The 24045-nt window shown below is 49.8% G+C and overlaps 1 protein-coding gene and 2 pseudogenes across 5 annotated transcripts; 2 read left to right on the top strand and 1 right to left on the bottom strand.

The window, feature by feature from the left end:
- The first annotated feature begins 1112 nt into the window (after nt 1-1112).
- LOC102748907 (cytochrome c oxidase subunit 7C, mitochondrial pseudogene) lies at nt 1113-2423 on the top strand (annotated as a pseudogene).
- A 2302-nt stretch (nt 2424-4725) lies between these two features.
- LOC102748004 (ubiquitin-conjugating enzyme E2 L3 pseudogene) lies at nt 4726-5259 on the bottom strand (annotated as a pseudogene).
- Nucleotides 5260-7475: 2216 nt separating this feature from the next.
- On the top strand, nt 7476-23950 carry DNASE1 (deoxyribonuclease 1). 5 transcript variants are annotated; one of them, XM_031017617.2, is made up of 10 exons: nt 7476-7793; nt 19165-19247; nt 21888-22035; nt 22340-22428; nt 22594-22677; nt 22851-22966; nt 23110-23222; nt 23297-23451; nt 23551-23647; nt 23815-23950. In XM_031017617.2, the coding sequence occupies exons 1-10, from the start codon at nt 7476-7478 to the stop codon at nt 23866-23868; spliced, it is 1257 nt and encodes a 418-aa protein (XP_030873477.2). In that variant the 3' UTR covers nt 23869-23950. The 5 variants fall into 5 exon arrangements, with proteins under 5 accessions (XP_030873477.2, XP_030873474.2, XP_081676334.1 ...); XM_031017614.2 differs by having other exon boundaries at nt 23551-23950; XM_081820208.1 differs by lacking the exon at nt 23815-23950 and having other exon boundaries at nt 23335-23451; nt 23551-23645.
- Nucleotides 23951-24045: the final 95 nt, after the last annotated feature.

Here is a 24045-nt window from a genome sequence, read left to right as displayed (position 1 = left end):
TGAGTTTTCCTAAAGATTTCTTTCTTTTTTTTTTTTTTAATTTTATTTATTTATATGTCAGAGAGAGAGCACAAGCAGGGGCAGCGGTAGGTAGAGGGAGAAGCAGGCTCCCTGCTGAGCAAGAAGCCCAATGTGGAGCTCCATCCCAGGACCTGGGATCATGACCTGAGCCAAAGGCAGAAGCTTAACCAACTGAGCCACCCAGGCACCTGAGTTTTCCTAAAGATTTCTTAAGTAAGGTCTGAGAAGGGCAGTTTTTTAGTTGTATGCCCCGGTTATCATACAGAAGCCCTGTTGATGTCATTAGAAGTGATCTGTAGGAGTACTTGCCTGGCTCAGTTGGTGGAGCGTGCGACTCTTGATCTCAGAGTTAAAGGTTCGAGCCCTATGTTGGGTGCAGAGATGACTTAAAAATAAAATCTTGATTTAAAAAAAAAAGTGATCTCGGGGCACCTGGGTGGCTCAGATGGTTAAGTGTCTGCCTTCGGCTCAGGTCTGATCCCAGGGTCCTGGGATCGAGCCCCACATCAGGCTCCTGGCTCAGTGGGGAGCCTGCTTCTCCCTCTCCCTCTGCCTCTCCCCCTGCTCATGCGCGCTCTCTCTCTGTATTTCTGTGTCTCAAATGAATAAATAAAATCTTTAAAAAAATAAATAAGTGATCTGTAGTTCTGTGATTCTGTGATTAGGTCTCAGTCTTTTAGGGAACTTGTGCCCCTGGCCTGTGACCTTCAGAAGTGCTGTTTGGTTTTGGGTTTTGCCCTCTCGTAGGTGAAACAGGAAGGCAGAGGGGACTGGAGTTGGACATTTTCCTTCCCCTAGGTCAGGTAGGTTCTGGCAAATCTCAGTAAGCTAGGCTCTGCTGGAACAATTTCCCTTGAGGACAGGCCTTGTTAAGAACAGAATGCTCCGGGCCTATGTCAGAGTGGCTCGTTTTCCCCTTCCCCTGCCTGAAGCCTGAGAGGTTTTGTTCTCTGACCTTCACTGTGAGAACCTGGCAGGTAAAACTCACAGGAGTACGTGGGTCCCCCTAAGAATGGGCCCTCCCTAAGTTTTATTAATTTGAACTTGTCCACTTTTAACCTCTAGAGTTATACTTTGCTTTTTCCTGCCCCATGCATCTGCTCCAGTAAGCTGTGATTTTTTGTATTTGCCTGTTCCTCTGATTGTTTGGGCAGTGTTTTATCCTTTGACTTCAGTTCTCTGATGGATCTAAAAAGAACTGTTTTTCAATTTGTTTAGCTTTTTTATTGTAAGGACAGTAGCGACCGCTTCCAAACTCCTTACATGCCAGACTGGAAAATGAAAGTTTGTTGCTTTCATTTTTGAAAGATATTTTTGGTAGAGTAAAAGAATTCCTGGTGATACCTTTTTTCCCTTTCTTTCAGTGCTTTAAAGATGTCATTCCATTGTCCTCCAGCTTATAGAAGTCACTTAGGATTCTTACCTTTATTTATCTATACATAATGTGCTTTTTTTTTTTCATGTTTATAAACAGTTTATTCAGTTCGTTACAGTGGGCAAGATCCCCGCTGAATGGACAGGTAGAAGCGAGGTACCCCCGGGTTAACGCAGGAGCCAGCAGCTTGCATGGGACTGACTGGGCATCAGGCAAGGAGGGAGCACCAAGGTTTCAGAGTCAGACCAGGCTCAGAGTCCCTGAGCCGAGGGTGGGCTAATGGCCCGACACTGACCGCTGCTTCCTTCTCACAGCTGGGCACCCTGCAGGGTGTGTCTTCAACATTACGTCATTTCAGTGATGTCAAGGGAACAGTTATTAAACTGAACCCATGTCCTGGTGCACCTGAACTGTTGTTGCTACGTAAGTCACATGCTAGCATGCAAACCAGAATTTTAGAATCCTCCGGTAACGGTGCGCCAAGGTGGTGATAACTCTTTCTCTCTTAGCGCCCCCTTGCCTGTTTTCATTCCTACTTGAATTCCCATCTGTAAGCCACATAGCGTGTTGATGAAAGTCTCACACACACAGCAAGTCTCTCAGATGACAAAGCTATTTCCAAAGCAGCATCTTGTGCAGACAGTCTGTGACATTGAAGAAAGTGTCTCTGGTTAGCTGTCTTCTGTGAAAAGAGTCATCCACCCCTGACCGATGCCTAATTGAAAGCATAACTTAGAAGATAGATTTAGGAAGTAGAATATGGATAAAAATAGGAAACAAACATTTCTACTGTCTTAGGTCTCTGTGCCTTTCACAGAACTTCCAACAGTGCTGTGTTGGGACAGAGCATCTGGAGGTTCACAACCTCTGTGGTCCGTAGGAGACAATATAAGGAGGGCCTGGGGAAGAATTTGCCATTTTCAGTGGAAAACTGAATGGTGGTTACTAATTATGATGACTTTGTACTTTGGATCTGGATTTGCTGCACCCTTTTTTTATAGTAAGATACCAACTGGTTAAGAAATAAGGGTGTTTTAATTAATCCATTAAACATGTGAAAAGGAGCATTTGAAGAGGTGCAGTCTCTTTGAAAAATTGATCAATCTCTTGAATTCAACATAGTATATTTGTAAATAAACCTATGGCATGAAAAAAAAATAGGAAACTAACTCTAAAAAGCTATCGTCTATGGGGACTGGGCCAATTAATGACCAGTTCACAGATGGTCTCGCTTGAGGGCTACAAAATTGTTCACATAATTATTAGAAACCTACTGGAGTCCACAGCTGACAATCTGCAAACTGCTGGATAGAACTCAGTCTCTAGGTATGAGATGGTTAGAGTCTAGTTTAAACCTCTACACCCTGAATCAAGAGGGGAAAGGCAAGAAAGTCCTTATCTACTAGATTCTGTGTCTGCTGAAGTCTCCGGTGACATTTTGGCAGCAGCCGGTGGCAGTCCTCAGAGCTGCGCAGCGGGACCCAAGGCTGGGACCATACATAATGTGCTCTTTAAAAGCCTGGCTTCTTTAAAGATTTTTTTCTTTGACACTGGTTTTCTTTTTTTTTTTTTTTTTAAAGATTTTATTTCTTTATTTGAGAGAGAGAATGAGAGAGAGAGCGAGTACATGAGAGGGGGGAGGGTCAGAGGGAGAAGCAGGCTCCCCGCCGAGCAGGGAGCCCGATGCGGGACTCGATCCCGGGACTCCAGGATCATGACCTGAGCCGAAGGCAGTCGCTCAACCAACTGAGCCACCCAGGCGCCCGACACTGGTTTTCAACAACTTGATTATGATGTACCTTGGTGGTGGTCTTTTGAGGTTTATTCTCCTTGGGTTTTTTTTTTTTTTTTTTGATAAATTCTAAGGTCAATTTTATTTCTACAAAAAAAGGCAGTCAAAACAATATAAAACACATGTAAAGGATATTACTGAGTGAGCTTCAAGTGGAGCTTGACTCTGCAAAGGCTGTGAGTCCAGAGGGAGAGGGAAGGCCGTCTTATTCCGGGGCTGGCCGGCTCCTCCAAAGGAAGGGGTCAGCAGGGCACCGGCAACCCCAGACTGTTGCTGGCTACAGCCAAGTCCCGCCAATTCCAACCCCGCAAAGGGTCAAACTGTGCCGAGGGAGGGTCGCAATGGGGCTGCGCTGCACTGAGGAGCTGGGAGAGCGAGCTCCGTGGCACATTCAGATGGAGCTTAGAGACAGGTGAGAGTGGAATTTCACATGGACATCTGGCTTCGGTGTTGTCCGCAATGACCAGCACGTCTTCTACAGTGGCTGCAGGGAGGAGCGTCAACCTTTGGCCTCAGGAGCCTCTCTGGCGAGAAATTCCTCACACAAGTGCACAGCATCCTCTGGTCGGCAGGCCCTCCCCTGGGGTTGCCACAGACCTGGGTTTCCCCAAGCAGGGCAGGCCAGGCTGAAGTTCAGTCACGCACACAGACATCAGGGTTTGCCCATTTAACCAATATTATTGTGGTAACACCAGCCAGATCTTTACAGAAGAACTGGGCCTCCCTTTTCATGGTTGGTTTTTGTTTTGTTTCGTGGTGAGGGGGAGGTAGTGGGGTGGTGAGTGGTGGTTTGCTTATTTTTAAATTCTTTTTAAAGGATGTTATAAATTGGAGCCAGGAGAATTTGAACCAACTCCCACACAGGGCAGTGCAACATGGGAGTAGAGAAGCCACCAGAATTGCCAGGAGCGGTCTCTTCTCCTTTGCGGAGGAGATAGCCCTGGGTCTGGGGGAAGTGAATGAGTGAAAAATAAACCAAATGCAAGAAAGTGGGAGTTGCAAGGGCAGGGGAAGAAAGGGAACTGCAACTTTTTTTTCTTTTTCTTTTTTTCCCTTAACCTTAAGGGCTAAATGTAAATTGAAGGTTTTGGATCAATTTGGACAAGAAAAGAAACGCCATTCTTTTAAAGTAGATTGAAGCAGTGATTTTTAAAACAAAGAAAGCAGAACTAGAACATCTTAAATTTTTAATCCTTTCTTTACAGGTTACCTAAACCACTTTTGATTAAGAAAACTGTAGAAAGTTAGTAACTGCCGGGGCGCCTGGGTGGCTCAGATGGTTAAGCGTCTGCCTTCGGCTCAGGTCATGATCCCAGCGTCCTGGGATCGAGCCCCGCATCGGGCTCCCTGCTCATCGGGGAGCCTGCCTCTCCCTCTCCCTCTGCCTCTCTCCCTCCTCATGCTCTCTGTCTGTATCCCTGTGTCTCAAATGAATAAATAAAAATCTTTAAAAAAAAAAAAAAAAAGTAACTGCCACAAGCAAATGCCAGGCGGCGGCACGTGTCAATTTTCCAGAGTCCTGCTTTGCGGGGTCTCCGCTCACACTCGCTGCAATCGGTCGCGGCAGAGTTTAGTCCACAGGTCGCTTCTCCCCGTATTTCTTTGTAAACTCTTCAGCATTCTTACAGAATTTTTTGCGGTCCTTAGAGTATTCTTCAGCTAGGTCAGCACGAAGTGGGTGCTCGGGCTGGGGGTCGTTCACCAGTGCTATGAGGGACTGGATTACTTGGTCGGTTTTGGTTGCTGGCTTCCAGTTTTCAGCACTAATTACTGACAGACAAACCTGCCCCTTTTCATCAATGTTCGGGTGATAGATCTTTGTTTTAAATGTGATCTTCGGTGGTTTGAATGGGTATTCTGCTGGAAAGTTGATTTCGATTCTGAAGGCCCCCTTATCATATGGAGGGTTGTCAGGAACAATAAGCCCTTGCCAAGTCAATAAATTAGCTTCATCAACCTGGATGTTACGGAAGTTTTTCATTCCACATTTGCGGATTTCTTCAAGCTCCTTCATCAGCCTCCTGCTGGCCGCCATCTTGGATCTGGTGCTGCTCTATTCTCCTTGGGTTTTATTGAGCTCCTTGGGTTTTATTGAGCTTCTTGGATCTGCGAGTTTATAGTCTTGATCATATTTGGGAAATTTTACTTTATTTCTTCAAATACTGTTTCTGTCTCCTTTTTGCTCTTCTTTTTTCTGGGATTCCAGTTTATGCACATTGGCCTGCTTGGTAGTGTCTGGTGTTTCTTGTTTGTTTTGTTTTGTTTTATCTGTATGCTTTATTTATTTGTGTGTGTATGTACTTCATTTTGAGTTGTTTCAGTTGCTATGTCTTTAAATTCTTTGATCTTTTCTTTTACAGTGTTGATCTGATGTTAATCCCATACTAATGTTTTTTCATTTCAGAGACTATTCTTACCATCTCTAGATCTTTTTATAGCTTCCATTTTCCTCCCCATCATGCACGTGTTTCCCTCTACCTTCCTGAATATGTGAAGCATTTTTATAAAATAATATTCATCATCCTTGTCTGCTAGTTCCTATATCTCTGCCTTTGCTAGGTCAGTTTCTAATGGTTGGTCTTCTTAAGGTCGTAGGTCGTATTTTGCTCTCTTTCACATGCCTGGTATAGCAGTTACCATTTCACGCTTCATTGCTTGCTTGTGATGCTGGAATGTTTCTCCCTTGCCAGCTAGCCTGATGCCAGTTCTCGCCATTGGGGGTGCTGGAGGAGAAGGGGCCTCTCTTCCTGGTTCTGTGTGTTCTGCTTTGTTCTGTTCTATGACAGGCTGGCACATAGGATGCATGGGAGCTCACTCCACTAAGTTTCTGTGGCACCTTTTCAGGCAGTTTCCTGGCTGCAAATTCAGCAGCACCCCTGTGGTTCCCGCCCTGATACTCTCTGTATGTCTGGAAGGGGTAGGCACTGCCAGGCAAGTTCCATGGGACCCCGGCTGGCCTCCTGACAGCTTTCCCGTGAGTTCATCAGCACCTCTGCACACAGTTTCCCAGTTCATTTTGTTGGCACCCACACAGGTTGTCGTCAGCCTCCAGCTTTGGCCTGGGGCAGCCCAGTGAACTTTTCACCATCCAGTGGGCTGTGTCCACCCACCTCCCAGGTGTGAATCCTTTCCTTGGGTACCTCCCTTCACCCTAGGGTATTCTGTAGAGTTCTCTTTTGTTTCTTTTCAGTTAACTCCTTATAAATAGTTAATAATTGTTTATACTAAACTTCCCTTGTTTAAAGTACCATGTGGTTTCTGTCTCCTGGCTGGACTCCAGCTGATACACCTGGCCGTTTCCTTATTGAATACTGGACATTGTGAATTTATGTTGTTGGTTGCTGGGGTTTGTTATATTCCTTCAAAGAGCGTAAATCTTGGTCTGGCACACAGTTAAGTTCCTTGGCATCAGGTGATTCTTTGGAGGCTTGCTTCTGAGCAGTGTTAGGGTGGGCCTTTGGTCTGCAGCTAATTTAGCCCCATTGTGAGGGGCAATGCCCTTCTGAGGATTCTACCCGATACGCTGTGAATTAGGAGGCTTTACCATGGTGGTTTATGGGAACATAAAATAGGGCCATCCCTGTGTGAGCTCTGGTTCCATCTGCTCCTTTCCAGGGATTCCTGCCCTGGGCTCCTTGCATAGTTTGTCTCACACGGGTACAGATTCCTCCTCAGCTGCATATCTTGGAGCTCTGCCTGCTCTGCAGCCCCTCCTCCCTAGCACTCTGCCCCCGCGTCCTAGCTGCCTCCTTGCCCTCCTGTCTCTTCCCCTGAGGGAGATGGCTGGCTGTCTGAGTTTCCCCTCCCAGCGCTGTAGCCCGGAACCACCTTGGCTGTGGCTGGTGCAGTCACAGGGCTCCGGCTGTCGGTTTCCCTTCTCGCTGCAATCTCCTCTGGTGACAGGAGACGCATCACATCATCTCTTGCCCAGTTTTCTGAGTTCACAGGGCCCTGTTACTCTGTCTTGAATGAGTACATAACCAAACAGATGAAACAGCCTGTCAGGAGCTTAATGAAATTCAGAATGGGGTTGGGGCGGGGGGACTCTCTGGCTAAGCCAACTGACACTGTTAACACTCCTTCTTTTTATTTTATTAAGCAGTCACACGAATGGGAACAGGAAGATGGTACAGATTGGAAGACAGTGACATGGTGGAGGCCTGGGGTTCGCCCCACAGCAGGCTCACCGTTACCATATTGTGTGGCTGTGTCCTTGCTGGGCTGAGGTGCTTGCGAGGATCGACGCCTCCTCACAGGAGCTCACGTGAAGAAAGGAGCTGATCGCCCATGAACTTGCACAGGCAGAGTCCCTGGCCTGCTTCCGTGGCCCACCATGACTCCAGTAGTCTTCAGACGACGGGAAACTGGACCGACAAAGCAACCTACCTCTGGGCAGTCTGGCCTTGGCCTGGACTCCTCCCTGGCCTCCTGGGGCCACCTCTGCTTCTGCCCGAGGCCCTGTCCACGGCCACAGCTGGGTCAAGATGGCCACTGGTGGCCAGTGCTGCCCTGCTACACTTCCACTCTGAGGCAGGGACACTGATCCCTGGCTGGCAGCTGTCATGCAGGCAGCAAGAGGGGAGCCTGGAAAGCCAGCCTTGCAAGGTGAGTGGACGTGTTTTCTGAAGTGATATAGAAGTGGGGTGAGAACCAGTGCTGCTCCCCAGAGCCTGCAATTTGTGAGCAGGCAGAGGTCTCTGCGACTGCCTTTCCCATTCTCCACCCAGAACAGCTTCCTGTCCCCACAGCCAGGACTCTCCCAGCCTCACATTCTTCCCTGGGGGTGGTGCCCAGACCTCTGGGAGGAGAGTGGTGGCAGGGCCCTGAGTCTGCCCACATTCAGGGGTCCAGGACAGGCAGGCACTCTGGGAGCCCCATGGCTCGGTGGGGGTGTGGGGCAGGACAAGTGCATCATCCTTCACTCATGGCAGACCTGATGAGGCATCTGTCCCAGAGGCCAGTTAAGGGGGAAGGCTGAGGCGCTGGGGTAGGATGGTTTAGTGGGAGCCTTTTCATGTGACTGAGCCCCATAGGCTCTCACTGCATGCATCCCTACCCCCCAGGGAAGAGTTCAGTTATGGGAACATTTCAGCTTGAAGCTTCCTGGGGGGTGGGAAACACCAAGGGGAGCTTGGGGACTGTGGTCTCCTCCACACTAGCAGAGCCACATTGCCTTAATGTCCTACAGTCTAAGGTCCAGCGATGCTCAGAGAATGGGTGAACAGAGGCTGGGGACTAGTGGACACAGTAACCGGGGAGGTAGGGAAGACATGGGATCAGCCCTCCCAGCTGGCCCATCCAGGAAGGATTGGGCAGAGTTAGAAAAGATGCTGTCGCTTAGTACTCAGACCTGAGGGTCAATGGTGAGAGCTTCAGTGGCCACTGTGTTGTGGGGCTGCACCATCTAATGGGTGGTGGCTCCTGGGACCATTGGTTCTTGTGAGGGTCCTTCTGGGCTCAGACATGGGCAGCTCCCTCCTCTCCACAGAGATAGGTCCACACCAGCTACTCTCTGGGGTCTGCTATCTGACAGTCAGCCTCTGCCTGGGACTTCCATGACAGGATGAACTGGTCCTGTCTCTGCTTTCTGGCTGTGCTTTACCCAAGTACTACTCTGATAGCTCCTCAGCCTACAGGAGCCTTTCCCTCCCAGTAAGAGCTGTAACTTTGGTGCTCCCTTATCACCCTTGGTTCGATGTCTCCATCCCACAAGGATTTGGGATGTGGAGGCTGAGGAGCCTGGCCTGGTGGCAGAAGCCTATCCCTTCACTCATTCATCAGTGAAGACTGGGTCAGGCCCCCTTTGTGTGAGATGCTCACACTTAGATGGGGACAGCCAGAGCAGCCTGAGAGGGTAGAGAGCATCTAAAGCCATTGTTCTGTCAAAAAGGCCCCTCTCTGATGTTCATCCTTTCATTCAGCAGCCACTTGGTGAGCACCCACTATGGGTCATGGCTTGTTTAGGTGCTGATATATAAGCCCTAGCTGTCACTGGACTGCATCCAATATGACAGAATGTACATTATTAGATGTGATTGCTGGTAAGACAAAAATAAGGATAGAGGGACAAAACGTGTTAAGTAGGATGCTATGGTGAGGTGACATCTGGGAAGAGGCTTGAGTGAAGGAGGGGCAAGCAGTACGCCCATCTGGAGGCAGAATGCCAGGTAGAGGGACAGTGCTAAGGCCCTGAGGCAGGAGCCCATTTGGGAAACATGTTTGAAACTGTCAATGTGTAACAAACTATAGTGTTTATAGATAAGCCTCATGGCCAGTCCTAGGCAGGAAGCACAGCAGTTACTTGCACTAATTATAAAAAACCAGCACTGCCCATCTGGCCAGGAGGGAAGGGTCCCCAGAGAGAAAGCAGGCCTGGAGCTGGCAGTCTGCAAGCCCCAAGGCTCCTTCTCTAAGAGCGAGATGGTAGACCTCAGCTGAGGACACACGCTCCTGTTCTCTGAGAAGTTACAGAATGAGCTTCTAGAATGTAGAATTGCTGTGTCCTGCTGCCGTCTTCATTGTAGGACTGGGCTGGTAAGGAGAGATACCAGAGGGTTCAGACAAGGACACAGAGGTCTTCAGCCCCAGAGACTCTTGGTCAGGCAGAGGGACATGGCCTGTGTTCCTTCTGGCTGTCGCTCATTGGTTGGCATACCTCTGCATAGGCCACGTATAGCTCAGAGATGTCCGTGTAGCCTATGCTAGCCAGACCGGCTTGCAGAGTTATCAGCCCACATCCTTTCACCCACCGTGCCTGATGCTGAGTCAGTTTACCAGGTACCCTGACAAACAGGACTGGGCAGGGTGACAGACCCACCCAGAGACTATGGTATTGGAGTTGTCAGACACGGACTTTAGCTGATTAACAGATTAAAGCAGAGAGAGAAGATGCAGAATTCCACATAGAATTCATAAAAAATTAAATGAAAAATCTGAAACAGGAGAGCATGACTAAAATTTAAAGTTCAGTAAGTGGACCTTTCTACCCTAGGGTTAGGGGTTAGGGTAGAAAATACCCCGGCAAACACCACCGCAACTAGCCCACACTACCCTGTGAGCGTCCTTGTCCTGGGCCCCCGGGGCCCTGCTTGTCTCTTCTGTAGACCCCCAACCTTGGGCAGTGGGGGAGGTTCCTGCCAAGGAAGGTTCTTTGTGCTTGGAGAGACTCGCGGGTCTTTGGAACTTGGAGAACATGTTTCAGTGCAACTTTGTTGGAAATACTCTTTTTTTTTTTTTTTTTTAAGATTTTATTTATTTATTTTGAGAGACAGAATGAGATAGAGAGAACATGAGAGGGGGGAGGGTCAGAGGGCGAAGCAGGCTCCCCGCTGAGCAGGGAGCCCCATGCGGGACTCGATCCCGGGACTCCAGGATCATGACCTGAGCCAAAGGCAGTGGCTTAACCAACTGAGCCACCCAGGCGCCCCTGTTGGAAATACTCTTGGCATGTTGGAAGAGCTTTGTGATGCTAATGAAATCTTTGGGGCCCTCAGATTCATTGTCAGGAACACAAGCGTGTTTTTATTTATGGTCTTGGGCTAAATGTATGCTAACCTCTCAACATACGCCTTAGAAACTGCATTTTTACACAGTTGTCTTTTTGTTTGCTTCTCCCCTGAATGCAGAGTGCAGAAAGGTAGCATTGAGGACTGGTGGGATTGGGGAAATGGAGGCCCGTCTGGTTTGCAAGGGGCACACACACGCTTTTCAGGCGTCACATTGCGGGTCCTGAGTGCCACCTGTTGCACTGATGTGATGGGCATGGGCACAGGCAGGGGTGAGGACGTGGGGGCCAGGGCTGCTGCAGAGCATGACTGACGATGTTTTGGATCATCGCAATTTAGGTGCATGTTGTTCTGAGGAGTTTTCCACCCTGGGTTAATGGTTTCTTTATAATGAACAGAAATAAATTCATGAGGGATGGTGAGGTAAGGCAAGGTCATGGGCCAAGGCCAGTGTGCTGACCCACATAGGTTGTTTGACATGGATTAAAGCAATGTCATGGCAAAGACATCAGCCTTTTATCTGAAGGAAAGGATGGAAGCCCCTTGTCTTCTAAACTGCTCTGTGGGGCAGTGAACACCCTTCCCACAGGGAGAGAAGGAACACAGGTTGAGTCTGGCTGAGGGGAGGCAGGCCTGCAGGGCCGTGACAGCCGTGGTTCCTGGGAGGTTCTCGTTCCTGGGAGGTTCTCGTTCCTGGGAGGCCACTTGGATGCCCCACAGTGTACCCTGTGCTTCAAGACAGGAGGCCTTGCCGGGGTCTCTGGAGGGTCCCTGAGGAACGGACGTCCTCTTAGCCAGGAGGGTGCTGAGGGAGGTGTCGAGCAGGTGAGCACGTAGCCCCACTGTGTTATGCATTTGTCATGGCGCGCCTTCTGTGTTCCAGTCACTGGTTTAGGCACAAGGAAGTTGATGGACAGGCTGGACGAGGTCTCTGCTCTCGTGGGGTTTGTGTTCCAGTCCAGAGGTGGGCCTTAAACGAGTGTAAATAAGTAAGAGCAAACACATTAAAGAACAAAGAAAACAAGTGCTAAAAGTAAAGAAAGAGATGATACTGGGACCATGTTGGTGGTAAGGATTGTTGGGGAGAGGATGACCTCCCTTAAGAGGTGACTTTTTAGCTGAAACCAGAATGACAGGGCAGCCCAGCTCTGCAGGCGGAGCAGAGGCCCAGAACTAGAATCGCTTCAGCTTTCGTCTCAAGGACTAGGAGAAACTGATGACAGATTGTAAGCAGAGGAATAACATGATCTGATGGCACATTCACGAGACGTGCCGGGTCCTGTGCGGAGACTCAGATCATGGGGTGGATTTCCGGAAGCAGGGAGACCACGGGTAGGCATTGCATGTGTCCGGGGAGGACTGGCATGGTGGCTGCAGAGGTAGAGTGAGTGCAGACGGGGACTGCATTTGGGGTCGCGCTGAGGGAAGGCAGGGAGCCAGGTGAGTCTGAAGTATCTGAGCATCTCAGTGGAGGCGGGGCAAGGGCATCCAGGGATATAGTCTGCAGTCTGGTTCCTCTGTAGCAAGTTTGCAAAGCCCACTGGATGTCAGGGAGGTGTCTTGGCCGCAGCCAGGTTGGGGGACAGAGCCCCATCTCCCAGGAGAGTCAGGAGTGTTTCCTGCACAGGTGGAAAACCACCGTCCCTCTTAAGGCTGCTGGACTGCAGGACCTGACAGCTGGTCACCGTCTCCCAACCCAGAGTTTCTGACAGCTTGAAATCCTTCTTCCTCACATTCCACATCCAGTATACCACCAAGTCCTGTCCTAAGGCCACAGCGCTCTCCCCGCCTCACCATACCTTCCATGTCAGCCACCCTTGTCCCTTCACCTAGAGGCAGCCTGCTTGCCTTCCCTCCGCCTGAGCCCAGCCCTGCTCCTTATGGTTACCAGAGGCACTTCCTAACATGCAGACCTGGGCATTTAAAGTATTTTGAGTGATTTCTTTTTTAATATTAACTTATTACTTCATTTTTAAAATTTAGGTGTTTTTTTTTTTTTAAGTACTCTCTCCACCCAGCGTCGGGCTCAAACTCATGACCCTAAGATCAAGAGTCACATGTTATTCTGACTGAGCCAGCCAGGTGCCCCCAACTTCTTACTACCTCATTTTTGGATGATGCCTTGTATTTAGTTATGGATTCCAAATGTTTTGATTTATAGAATTTTTTTAAATTATGGAAAATTTCAACATATTCAAAAGTAGAAATTAGTATGCTGAACCTCCATGTGCCCACCACCTAGCTTCAGGGCCACATTTTGAAGCAAATCCCAGATAGCATATAAGTTCATCTTTAATATTTCAGTGTGACTCTAAAATTCAAGGATTGGCAGCTCTTTCTGCCCATGAGTCCTGTCCCTTTGCTTTAATAAAAACAAGCACCAAAAAAAAAAAAAAATCCAAGGATCATTGAAAGCATATCCACAATGGCATGACCACACCTAAACATTTAATACCGGCCCACCTTGGTGTTTGGTTCAGTTGCAGACCACCATCATAATGTGACTGTCACAATAAAGTGAGCCAGATGAATTTTTTGGTTTCCTAGTGAATATAAAAGTTATGTTTACAGTATCGTGTAGTCTGTTAAAATATGCAATGCCATTATGTCTAAAAAACAATGTACAAACTTTAATTAAAAATTACTTTATTGCTAAAAAATGCTACCCATCGTCTGAGCTTTCCGGAAGTCATAATCTTTTTGGGGGAGGAGGGTCTTGCCTCGATGTTGGTGGCTGCTGACTGATCAGGGTGGTGGCTGCTAAAGGTGGGGATTACTGTGGCAGTTTCTTAAAATAAGACAACAGTGGAGTTTGCCGCCTTGATCGACTCTTCCTTTCATGAACGATTTCTTTGTAGCATGTGATACTGTTTGATAGCATTTCACCCATGGCAGAAATTCTTTCAAGATTGGAGTCAGTCCTCTGAAACCCTACGGCTGCTTTATCCGCTAAGTTTACAATAAATATTTTGTTGTCATTTCAACAGTCTTCAGAGCATCTTCCCCAGGAAAGATTGTCTCAATAAAGCACTTTCTTTGCTCTTCCATATGAAGCAACTCCTCATCTGTTTAAGTTTTATTCTGAGATCGCAGTGATTCAGCCCTATCTTCACGCTCCACTTCTTTTTTTAGTATTTACTTATTTAAGTAATCTCTCCACCTAACATAGGGCTCAAACTCATGACCCCGAGATCAAGAGTCGCTAACTTCTCTGCCTGAGCCAGCCAGGCACCCAAGGCTCCACTTCTGATTCTAGTTCTCTTGCCATTTCCACCACATCTCAGTGACTTCCTCCACTGAAGTCTTGAATCCCTCGAAGTCATCCATGAGGGTTGGAATCAACTTCTTCCAAACTCCTGGTAAGGTTGATGTTTGATCTCTTTCCATGAATCACAAAGGTTAACGGTGAATTCTTTCCAGAAGGATTTCAATGGACTTTGCCCAGATCCATCAGAGGAATCACTGTCTAAGGCAGTTACAGCCTTACAGAATGTATTTCTCAGTAATAAGCTTTGAAAGTCAAAATTACTCCTTGCTCTTTGGGCTGCAGAATGGATGTTCTGTCACTGGGTGTGAAAACAACATGAATCTCATTGTCCATCTCCATCAGAACTCTTGAGTGACCAGGTGCATTGTCATGAGCATTTTGAAAGGAGTCTTTTTCTGAGCAGTAGGTCTCAACATGTGGGCTTACTATTCAGTAGATCATGTTGTAAACAGATGTGCTGTCATCCAGGCTTTGTTGTTCCATTCAGAGAGCACGGGCAGAGTAGATTTTGTATAATCTTAAGGACCCTAGGATTTTCAGAATGGTAAATAAACATTGGCTTCAACTTAAAGTCACCAGCTCTTAAATTAGCTCCTAACGAGAGAGTCAGTCTGCCCTCTGAAGCCGGGCACTGACATCTCTATTCTAGCTATGACCGTGCTAGATGGCATCTTCTTCTGTTTATAAGGCTGTTTTGTCTAGGTTGAAAATCTGTTAGTCATTGTAGCCACCTTCGTTAATGATCTCATCGATCTTCTAGATCCCTTTCTGCAGCCTTGTATCAGTACTCACAGATTCATCTTGCACTTTTATGTTGTGGCTTCTTTCCTTAAACCTCATGAACCACCTCTGCTCGCTTTGTGCTTTCCTTCTTCAGCTTTCTTACCTCCCTCGGCCTTCATAGGTTTGAAGAGATGACCTGGCTCTGGATCACGCTTTCATTTAAGGCAGTGTTGTGTCTGGTTTGATCTTCTATCCAGCCCATTAAAGCTTTCTCTGCATCAGCAATAAGGCTGTTGCGTTCTCTTATTTTTGTGTGTTCACTTGGAGTAGCATCTTTAATTTCCTTCAAGAACTTTTCCTTTGCATTTACAACTTGGCTAACTGGTATAAGAGGCCTAGCTTTTCATCTGTCTTGACTTTCGATGTGCCTTCCTCACTAAGCTCAGTCATTTCTAGCTTTGGATTTAAAGTGAGAGATGAGTGACTCACTCCTCCTTTCAGTTTCTAAAGGCCACTGGCCAGTTAGTAATTGGCTTGATTTCAGTACTGTTGTGTCTCCAGGAATAGGGAAGCCCGAGGAGAGGGCAAGAGATGGGGCAACAGCCAGTTGCAGGAGCGGACGGAACATGCACAACACTTTGGAGTGTGCTGTCTCAACGTCGGCGCAGTTTGTGGCGCCCCAGGACAGCTACGCTAGTAACATCCCAGATCCCCGTAGTAAGTGCGGGAAGAATGAAAGCGTTTGAACTCCGGCGAGAAGTACACGAATGTGACACAGACACGGAGTGAGCAAGTGGTGCTGTGGGCACCGCGGTGCTGACAGACGTGCCTGAGGCAGGGTCGTCACAGAACTTCAGTTTGTGTGAAGTGCACTAAAGCAAAGAGCAGTGAGCCCAGGTGTGCTTGAAATTTCCTCACTTACCACACCAGTGTTCTCATGTTCCCGATTGCCTCTTAAGTGATTTGTTAAGCAAATGTTCATTTATTTAGTTAGGGTTGTTTTTTTTTTAAGATTTGATTTATTAGAGAGCAGAGTGAGAGCACAAGCAGCAGTAGAGGGGCAATGGGAGGAGCAGGCTCCCGCCAAGCAGGGAGCCCAACATGGGGCTCAGTCCTGGGACCCCGGGATCATGACCTGAACCGAAGGCAGACACTTAACGACTGAGCCACCCAGCCGCCCCATTTAGTTAGTTATTTTTTAAGTAGGCTCCACACCCAGCATGGCGTCCAGTGTGGGGGCTTGATCTCAGAACCCTCAGATCAAGACCTGAACTGATACTGAGTCAGACACTTATCCAGCTGAGCCACCCAGGCGCCCCAAGGAAATGTTTGTTTAAACGATTGAGATCCACTGTTTTACAGAATCCATATTGCATTAGTAATAGAACTCATATTTCATTTTATTCTGAGTCCCTCCTCTCTCCTCTTTTTTTTTTTTTTAAGATTTTATTTATTTGACAGAGGCACAGTGCGAGAGGGAACACAAGCAGGGGTAGTGGGAGAGGGAGAAGCAGGCCTCCTGCCAAGCAGGGAGCCCGATGCGGGGCTCGATCCCAGGACCCTGGGATCATGACCCGAGCCGAAGGCAGACGCCTAACGACTGAGCCACCCAGGCGCCCCTCTCTCCTCTTTTTCTTAAAATTTATTGATGAAACCATCCTTTGTCCTGTAGTTTCCCACAGTCTGGATTATGCTGCATCCCCATGGTGGTGATGACTGATGTGCTTCTGTCCCTTGTAAGTTGGTACTGAGATCTAGAGGTTGCGTATATTTGCATTGGTTTTGGCAAGCTACTTTCTAAGTGCTGTTGTGTCCTCTGTTCAGGTGTGGACAGCTGTTGTCTTCTGTTGAGTTAGTAACCACTGATGATCAGTGCCTACGTTAGGGGTTGCAAATTGCTGAGTCTCAAATTCTGGCAGTCATTCATTGATTAGCTAGAATTCATTGCTTAGCTGGAATACGCCTATATAAACAAATTGCCCCTCAGTAACCATTGAGCAACTCGGTGGTACCATTTACATAGGAAAGGCAGGGAGATTTCTTGATTTTTGACTGTTGGCCACTTTGCAGAATAACAAGCGAATTCCCCAGCATCTCCCAAAGGTGACTGATGAATTTTTTACATCAGTATGCACTCATGCATTTAAAAACAGTTGAGGGGCGCCTGGGTGGCTCAGTTGGTTAAACAACTGCCTTCGGCTCAGGTCATGATCCTGGAGTCCCTGGCTCGAGTCCTGCATCGGGCTCCCTGCTCGGCAGGGAATCTGCTTCTCCCTCTGACCCTCCCCCATCTCATGTGCTTTCTCTCTCATTCTCTCTCTCAAATAAAATCTTTAAAAAATAAAAACAGTTGAGATCACAATTATTCTCATTAGCAGTTTGTAGATTTGAGAATTTGTGAGAAGATAGGTATTCAGTCTGTTAGAAATGATGAAGGCTGGAAGAGAAGGTATATTCAGTATAGGAAACTATAGATACAGTAACTCAGGCATATTCATTATGTATGTGTTAGACCTAAAGGTTCTCAGACATTCTCAGTTCAGAGCACCCCTATGTAAGGTTCCGTAATTATTCTGAGGGACTGCCTAGGCCAAAAATACCTAACAGTTCCATTAATTAAATAAGTCTAAACAACTTAAGTATTTATGTCCTAGCAACTTAGAGACATTTGGAAAAGTAATATACAGTCCCTAACTCACACTGGTTCGTCTTAAGAGTTTTGACTTTATAATGTGCAAAAACGATATGCATTCATTAGAACCCATACTTTAAATTTTGAATGTCGATCTTTTCCTGGGCCGATGACGTGCGGTAGGATCCTCTCTCGGGATGCTGGGCAGTGGCAGGAACCCCAGTGCCCAGTCGGCCACGCGGTCACGAGGGTAGCAGTCGATACCCTTGGCAGACGTTCTGTTTTTCACTGTCAGTACAGTATTCAGCAAATTACATGAGATATTGAATGCTTTATTATAAAATAAATAGGCTTTGTGTGGGAGGATTTGGCCCAACTCTAGGCTAATGTCAGTGTTCCGAGCACGTTTAAGGTAGGCGAGCCTAAGCTATGGTGTTAGGTAGGTTAGGTGTATCAAGTGCATTTCAACAGTATTTTCAACTTGCAGTGGAAAGTTATGGTTCTCAGTGTGGTTACAGCGGTTACCAGGACATAACCCTTGTTATAAATTGAGGAAGATCTGTACATATGAATTTGAAGAAGAAATATTTTCAGTAAGTCACCAGAATTACTTAGGAATGGAACGTAAGCCTGTTGGGCACTTTTACAGTCATGGAATCAGTGGACGCTGCCATCACTGGTGCCTGCTGCGCACGGATTGTCACACGGTGAGAACATTCTCAGTAACTGCAGAAACCTAGCCTTGCAGAGACCTGCAGCATCGGAGAGGAATGTAGCAAGAGAAACTGTTGAAACCGTGAGCACCTAAACCACAGTGTCCAGCCACGTTATCACTGTTCCCCCTCAGAAGCTGTGTGTCCTGTGGCACCCGGCAGGGTCATAGTGTGGCCAGATGTGTCTTAGCGCACTGTGTGGGAACCACAGCTGTGTGTCCTTCCCATTTCAGTGGTCATCCTCGCCCCAGGGCTACATGTTGGTGTGAGGCCACCCCCACCCCCAGAGCGTTCAGGAGCAGGTCCCAGGGTCTTGTGGCAGTTACTGTGACATGCAGGCCACCAACCTGCACAGAGGTGTTCCTTTGCCGCCATTGTTGCCGGCCTTAGTGCTTAGAGGATGTTTTCCTTATCCTTTGATTTCAGCCACACCAGAGCTGAAGATCTGGCTTTGACTTCAGGAAACCATTGTGACGTGCAGTTTCCCCTTCCCGTCTCTGGTGCAGGGTTTAACCAAAGAGGGTGTCAGTCTTTCAGGATTGATGTAAAAATAGTTCAGCCTGATCAGAGAAGGTGGTCTTCTGTCAGCGCTCATTTCTCTGCTGTCAGAACTGAAAAATGCTAGAAGCATGGGGCTTCCTACCTTTCCCTGGCACCTATTCTGTGTCTCCGTTTTGGGGCTGGGCATGGAAGGAGTGTACCCGGACTCCCCACTGTTGGTGTTGGGCCTGGCCATTGTGGAGGCCAAAAGAATGTGGTCAGAGGTGGCAACATGCAAATTGTGAACTGAGGCCTCTGGAGGCATCGTTTATTTGCTCCTCTGGAAGTTTCACCTTCCACCGTTTACAAGACTGTGCCTTGGGTAGCTGCAGGCCTGTGAGTATGAGGAAAAAATGCATATGTTGTACACTGAGTTTGGGGATTGCTTGTTACACAAGAGCTGACTGATAAAAATGGAAAAGAAGTCCATGAGAAAAAAAGGTAAGAGAGTGACAGAAGTAGAGCATTTGAGAGGGTTATTATTCTTAAGGATAAGATGGATTTTTAAGATGTGATATGTGTCTTCCGTGAAATGTTATCTGTTGATACTTAAACTCAAGAGGAGGGCAGTGACAGTTTTATCCCCATTTTATAGATGAAGACAATGAAGCTCAAAATGAGAGTGAAGATGCGGGGCGCCTGGCTGGCTCAGTCGTTAAGCATCTGCCTTCAGCTCAGGTCATGATCTCAGGGTCCTGGGATCAAGTCCCCCATTGGGCTCCCTCTACTTCTGTCCCTCCCCCCTGCTTCTGCGCATGTGTGTGCTATCTCAAATGAATAGATAAATCTTTAAAAAAAAAAAAAAATGGGTGAAGATGCAGCAGGTGAGTCTGGTACGGGCCCCAGATCCCCAACTCCTGGTCAAAGCTCTTTTGCGGGCTGTGTTGCTTCTCCCGCAGGCCCAACTCTGAGGGCAGCCGACAGGGCAGCCGTGCACTGGGCCTGGCTCTTGGTACAAGTGGGGCCGCAGTGAGGACCCCGGAGGGAGGGCAGAGACCACACCAGGGAGCTCCGCAGGGCACAAGGGCAGCGATTTGCCCAGGAGGGGTGTGCTGAGAACTGGAAGGACCAGGTAGCTGCAGGGTGACACTTGTGCCACCTGTGGGCGGCATCCCACGTTCGGTCAGAAGCGGGGCTGGTGGCCTCCCTCTGCGTTTGCTCCCAGGTTTCCCTCGAAAGGTCCGGCAGGGGGTGTCTAGAAACGAGTGCACGGGAGAACGGGCTCTAGGCACCTGCGCTGCACACACCAATAGTCTTGCTTGCTGAGCACAATCTGGATTTTGATGTGCTTAAAAACTCAGAGATGGAGAATGGGAGAGGCAGCAAGCAAATCTTTGGTCAGGCTGTGATGGGCGTGCTGGCAGCTTGAGGGCCAGGCCACCTCACTGCACAGGAGGGACACGTGAACAGACTGGTGTGACAGACACAGCTGTCTGTCAGCAGGCTTTCATTACCTTGGACTCCGGGTCTTGTTGGTTTACCTTCTGACCGGTTTTTCATCCCCTCTGCCACCTCCTGCCCCGTGAGGCTCTGGCTGGATCCGCACTTCCCTGACCCTTGCCTTGAGGCCTCCCCGGCTCCCTGTCCTCCAGTCCCGCAGCCCCTCCTGATGGGCGGAGTCCCTTCCAGGGGGTCGTAATGGCTCCCAGAAGAGATCCCTGGCCTAATTCCTGGAACCTCTGAACGTTAACTTAGGTGGCAGGAGATAGATTTTGCAGCTGCGATCAAGTCAAGGCTCTTGAGATGGGGAGAAGGTTCTGAAGGTCCGGGAGGATGCTAAATCCCATCCCATGGATCTTGTAAGAGGAGCAGAGAGAACTGACACAGAGCAGGGTGCCGACGTGGGCAGAGTGGGGTGACCTGGAGCCCCCAGGAGCTGGAGATTCAGGGAACCTTCCCCTCATGTCTCTACGGGAGTGCGGCCCCCGGGACACCTTGATTTCAGCACCGTGTAATGGATTTTGGTCTTTGGCCTCGACGGCTGTTAGAGAATACATTTTTGTCAATTTAAGCCACCAGCTTTTTAGTGACTTGTTTCTGCAGACACAGAAAATGACTATAAACAGGACAGTCAGGGATTCCAAAACAGAAATGACTGGACATGAGACCTAGTCCAGAGCCTTCAGCTGCTTGATGGTGTCCCTGACTCAGTCACCTGGGGTCACCTCCGCCTGGAACACACACTCTTCACCCTAAGGTTCCCTGTTGCCTTGCTGGCAATGGAGGTGGGCCCCACATCCCGCCGCTTCCTGGGGCCCACGGCACGTGCTCCGCAGGGGGAGCCCGACTTCCAGCCCAGTGGCCTGCAGCCCACGCTGCGGACCCATGAGGAAGCGGTGGTTGGGCCTCACGGGGGATGGCTGGCTTTGACCTGTGGCTCCAAGGTCATCTCCAGACTGGAACACAGCCGGGCCCGCCCCCTGGCACACACCTGCTACCTCCCCCTCCCTGGGAGAGCAACATGCGTGAAGGACATGGGCACTTTGGCCCGGTCATTAGACTTTTTAAAACCAAGTGCACATAGTATCCGGTGCTCTTTTTACAGCAGCAAGAACCTGTGCCTGTTGCGATAGGTGCACGCCAGCCAATCAGGTGTGTGGGAAAGCCACACAGGCCGCACCATTGTTCTCTGTCCCCTAGGTGATGCCCTGGGAAAGGTCACAACTGCCTAAAGCTTTAAAACCCCAGGGGAAAACAAACATTCCCTGTGCTGGGACTCAGCTGCAGCTCTGTACGGTCTGTCATCCGTTTTTTAATTCACTCCCCTTTGCAACTAATTTTTCTTAAAGTAGCAAAAGGAGGCCATTGATACAGATCAGAGAATATCTATTCCTAACTCTTGTAAGAATTCCCATCGTCCTTGTAGAAGCTGACCTTCAGGTGAGTGAGTGGTGCCCCAAGGGCAGTGTGACACAGGGCCCATGGAAAAGGGGTGCCAGGCCTGGAGGCCCCTCAGGTGACTGGCCCCTCGGGAAGAGCTCTTGCCAGTTCAGGCTGGGTGGGTGCCTGGAGCAGGGAGGGCAGTGAGCTGGTGTCCCAGCAACAGAGGGCCAGGGGCCACCTCGGGCTGGTGATTCTCACAGGGGCTGGTCTTCTGGCAGGTGGAGTGAGAAGACCCCAGGGTGCTTCACTTAACTGTCTGGCTCTCCGGACACTGGGGAGAGGGTTGTGAGTCTCAGCCTGGCCTGTTCAGCATAGCCCGCAGAAACAGGATTTACTCAGTTTTGGGCTCCACCAGCCCCACCTGGTTGGACTCTGGGGGAGGAGGAGGCACTGTCCTATTTCCAGACTCACAGGTAAACATCCCTCCTGTTCCAGGATGAGAGGAGCCAGGCTGATGGGGGCACTGCTCACCCTGGCTGGCCTGCTGCGGGTGGCCCTGTTCCTGAAAATAGCAGCCTTCAACATCCGAACTTTTGGGGAGACCAAGATGTCCAATGCCACGCTCTCCCACTACATCGTGCAGGTCAGTCCAGGCCGGCCTGTCCCCGAGGAACCCCGGGGGGGGGAGGCATATAACAGGTTCTGGGAACACTGGGGCAGCAGCCAGTCCTGAGGGCGACCACAGATGGGGGTGTGGAGAGTCTCTGGTGACAGGGAGGACCCCTGTCTGCTGTTCCATCCATGGCTGGCAACAGAATGCCAGGCAGGAGCATCAGGCCAAACCATGACCTGAAGGTGCCCCAGGGAGCAGCTCAGCCCTTGTGGGGACCTGCAGCCGCTGTGCACCCAGGCTGCCCTGCTCAGCACCAACGTGGTCCTGTCCACAGATCCTGAGTCGCTACGACATTGTTGTCATCCAGGAGGTCAGAGACAGCCACCTGACAGCCATGGGGAAGCTGCTGGACATACTCAATCAGTGGGTGATGGCCAGGGGGGCAGGGTGGGCGCTGGGGAGGCACGGGATGGTGATCCTCCCCCCAGGGCATGGTACCATTGCCTGACAGAGCCAGGAGCCCTGCTGTAGGCAGCAGGAGGGTTCCCTGGGGGCCCCCTGACGGGTACGTTCGTTTCCTTGATCCAGGGATGACCCCAACACCTATCAGTTCGTGGTCAGTGAGCCCCTGGGCCGGAACAGCTACAAGGAACAGTACCTCTTCTTGTTCAGGTAAAGCCCCAATGCCAAGAGATGGGGGCCACCCGGGGACACTGAGGGGGACCTCGTGGGCAGTAGTCTGTCCTACGGGGAGGAACTGGAGGCCACAGAGCAGGAGCTGAGAGCCTGGGGCCCTGGTGTGGGCCGCACCCTCAGTCCCAGGCTAAGCCCCTGGCCTTCCCTAGACCCAACCAGGTGTCCGTACTGGACAGCTACCAATATGACGACGGCTGCGAGCCCTGCGGGAATGACACTTTCAGCCGCGAGCCCACCATCGTCCTGTTCCACTCCCCGTTCACCGGTATGCACGCCTTCCTGGGGCCCCTGGAAAGCCCTGGTCCCCCCTAGTGCTTCAGTCTGACGTTGAAGGCACTCAGGAACACACCACCTTGGTACTGGCTCATACCCCCACCCCGGGGCTGAGCAGGACCACCCTCTCCCCAGCGGTCCAGGCCTTTGCCATTATTCCCTTGCATGCGGCCCCCTTGGATGCCGTGGCGGAGATGGACTCGCTCTATGACGTCTACTTGGATGTCCAGCAGAAGTGGGACCTGGAGGTGAGTCCCCCACCCCAGGCTCCGGGGGCATGTGCTGTGTGCCCAGGCCAAGTGGCTGCCGTCTACTTAACTAGGACATCATGCTCATGGGCGACTTCAATGCTGGCTGCAGCTACATGGCCCCCTCCCAGTGGGCCTCCATCCGCCTGCGCACGAACCCGGCCTTCCAGTGGCTGATTCCTGATACCGCAGATACCACGACTACGGCCACACACTGTGCCTACGACAGGTAGGGAGGGGGTCGGCTCTGGGAGTAGCCTCGACTCCTAGGTCTAGCTTCCCAAAACCTGGGTCAGTCACCCTCCTGGGCCCTTCTTGTGTGCGGCAGGATCGTGGTGGCAGGAATGCTGCTCCAGCATGCCATCGTTCCAGACTCGGCCACCCCCTTTGACTTCCAGGCTGCCTACGGCCTGAGCAGCCAGCTGGTAGGTGTCCTCCCTTATGTGCTTCAGCTTTGCTGGGGCTGGGACCCCAGGACTTCTGGTAGTCTCTGTATCAACCTCTGCCACTGGGACTAGCATGTGGTGTGCGGAGGGGGGGGTCCGGTCACAAAGTACCATGTGCAGAGTGGGCCGTGCACCCGTCCTCACAGGCCAAGGCTATTAGCGACCATTACCCGGTTGAGGTGATGCTAAAGACGGTTTGATGTGATGGGGGCCCGGGCTGGTGACCTCTACCCGCTCCAGCTTGCCTGTCCTCACGGTAAGCATGGGCGATGAGGTTTTCCTCTGAGCACCCTCCCCCACTGTCCCCCGAAGAAGGAAGTAGACCTGGCACTACCTCTGCTTCCAGCATGAGCAAGGGCCTTGTGGCAACCGAGCTA

The sequence above is a fragment of the Leptonychotes weddellii genome, chromosome 5, assembly GCF_054177405.1.
Source record: "Leptonychotes weddellii isolate Sample4059 chromosome 5, ASM5417740v2, whole genome shotgun sequence".
In the NCBI taxonomy this organism is placed as follows: domain Eukaryota; kingdom Metazoa; phylum Chordata; class Mammalia; order Carnivora; family Phocidae; genus Leptonychotes; species Leptonychotes weddellii.
The sequence above is the reverse complement of the archived record's forward strand: the minus strand, read 5'-3'. Positions and strand labels throughout refer to the sequence as shown.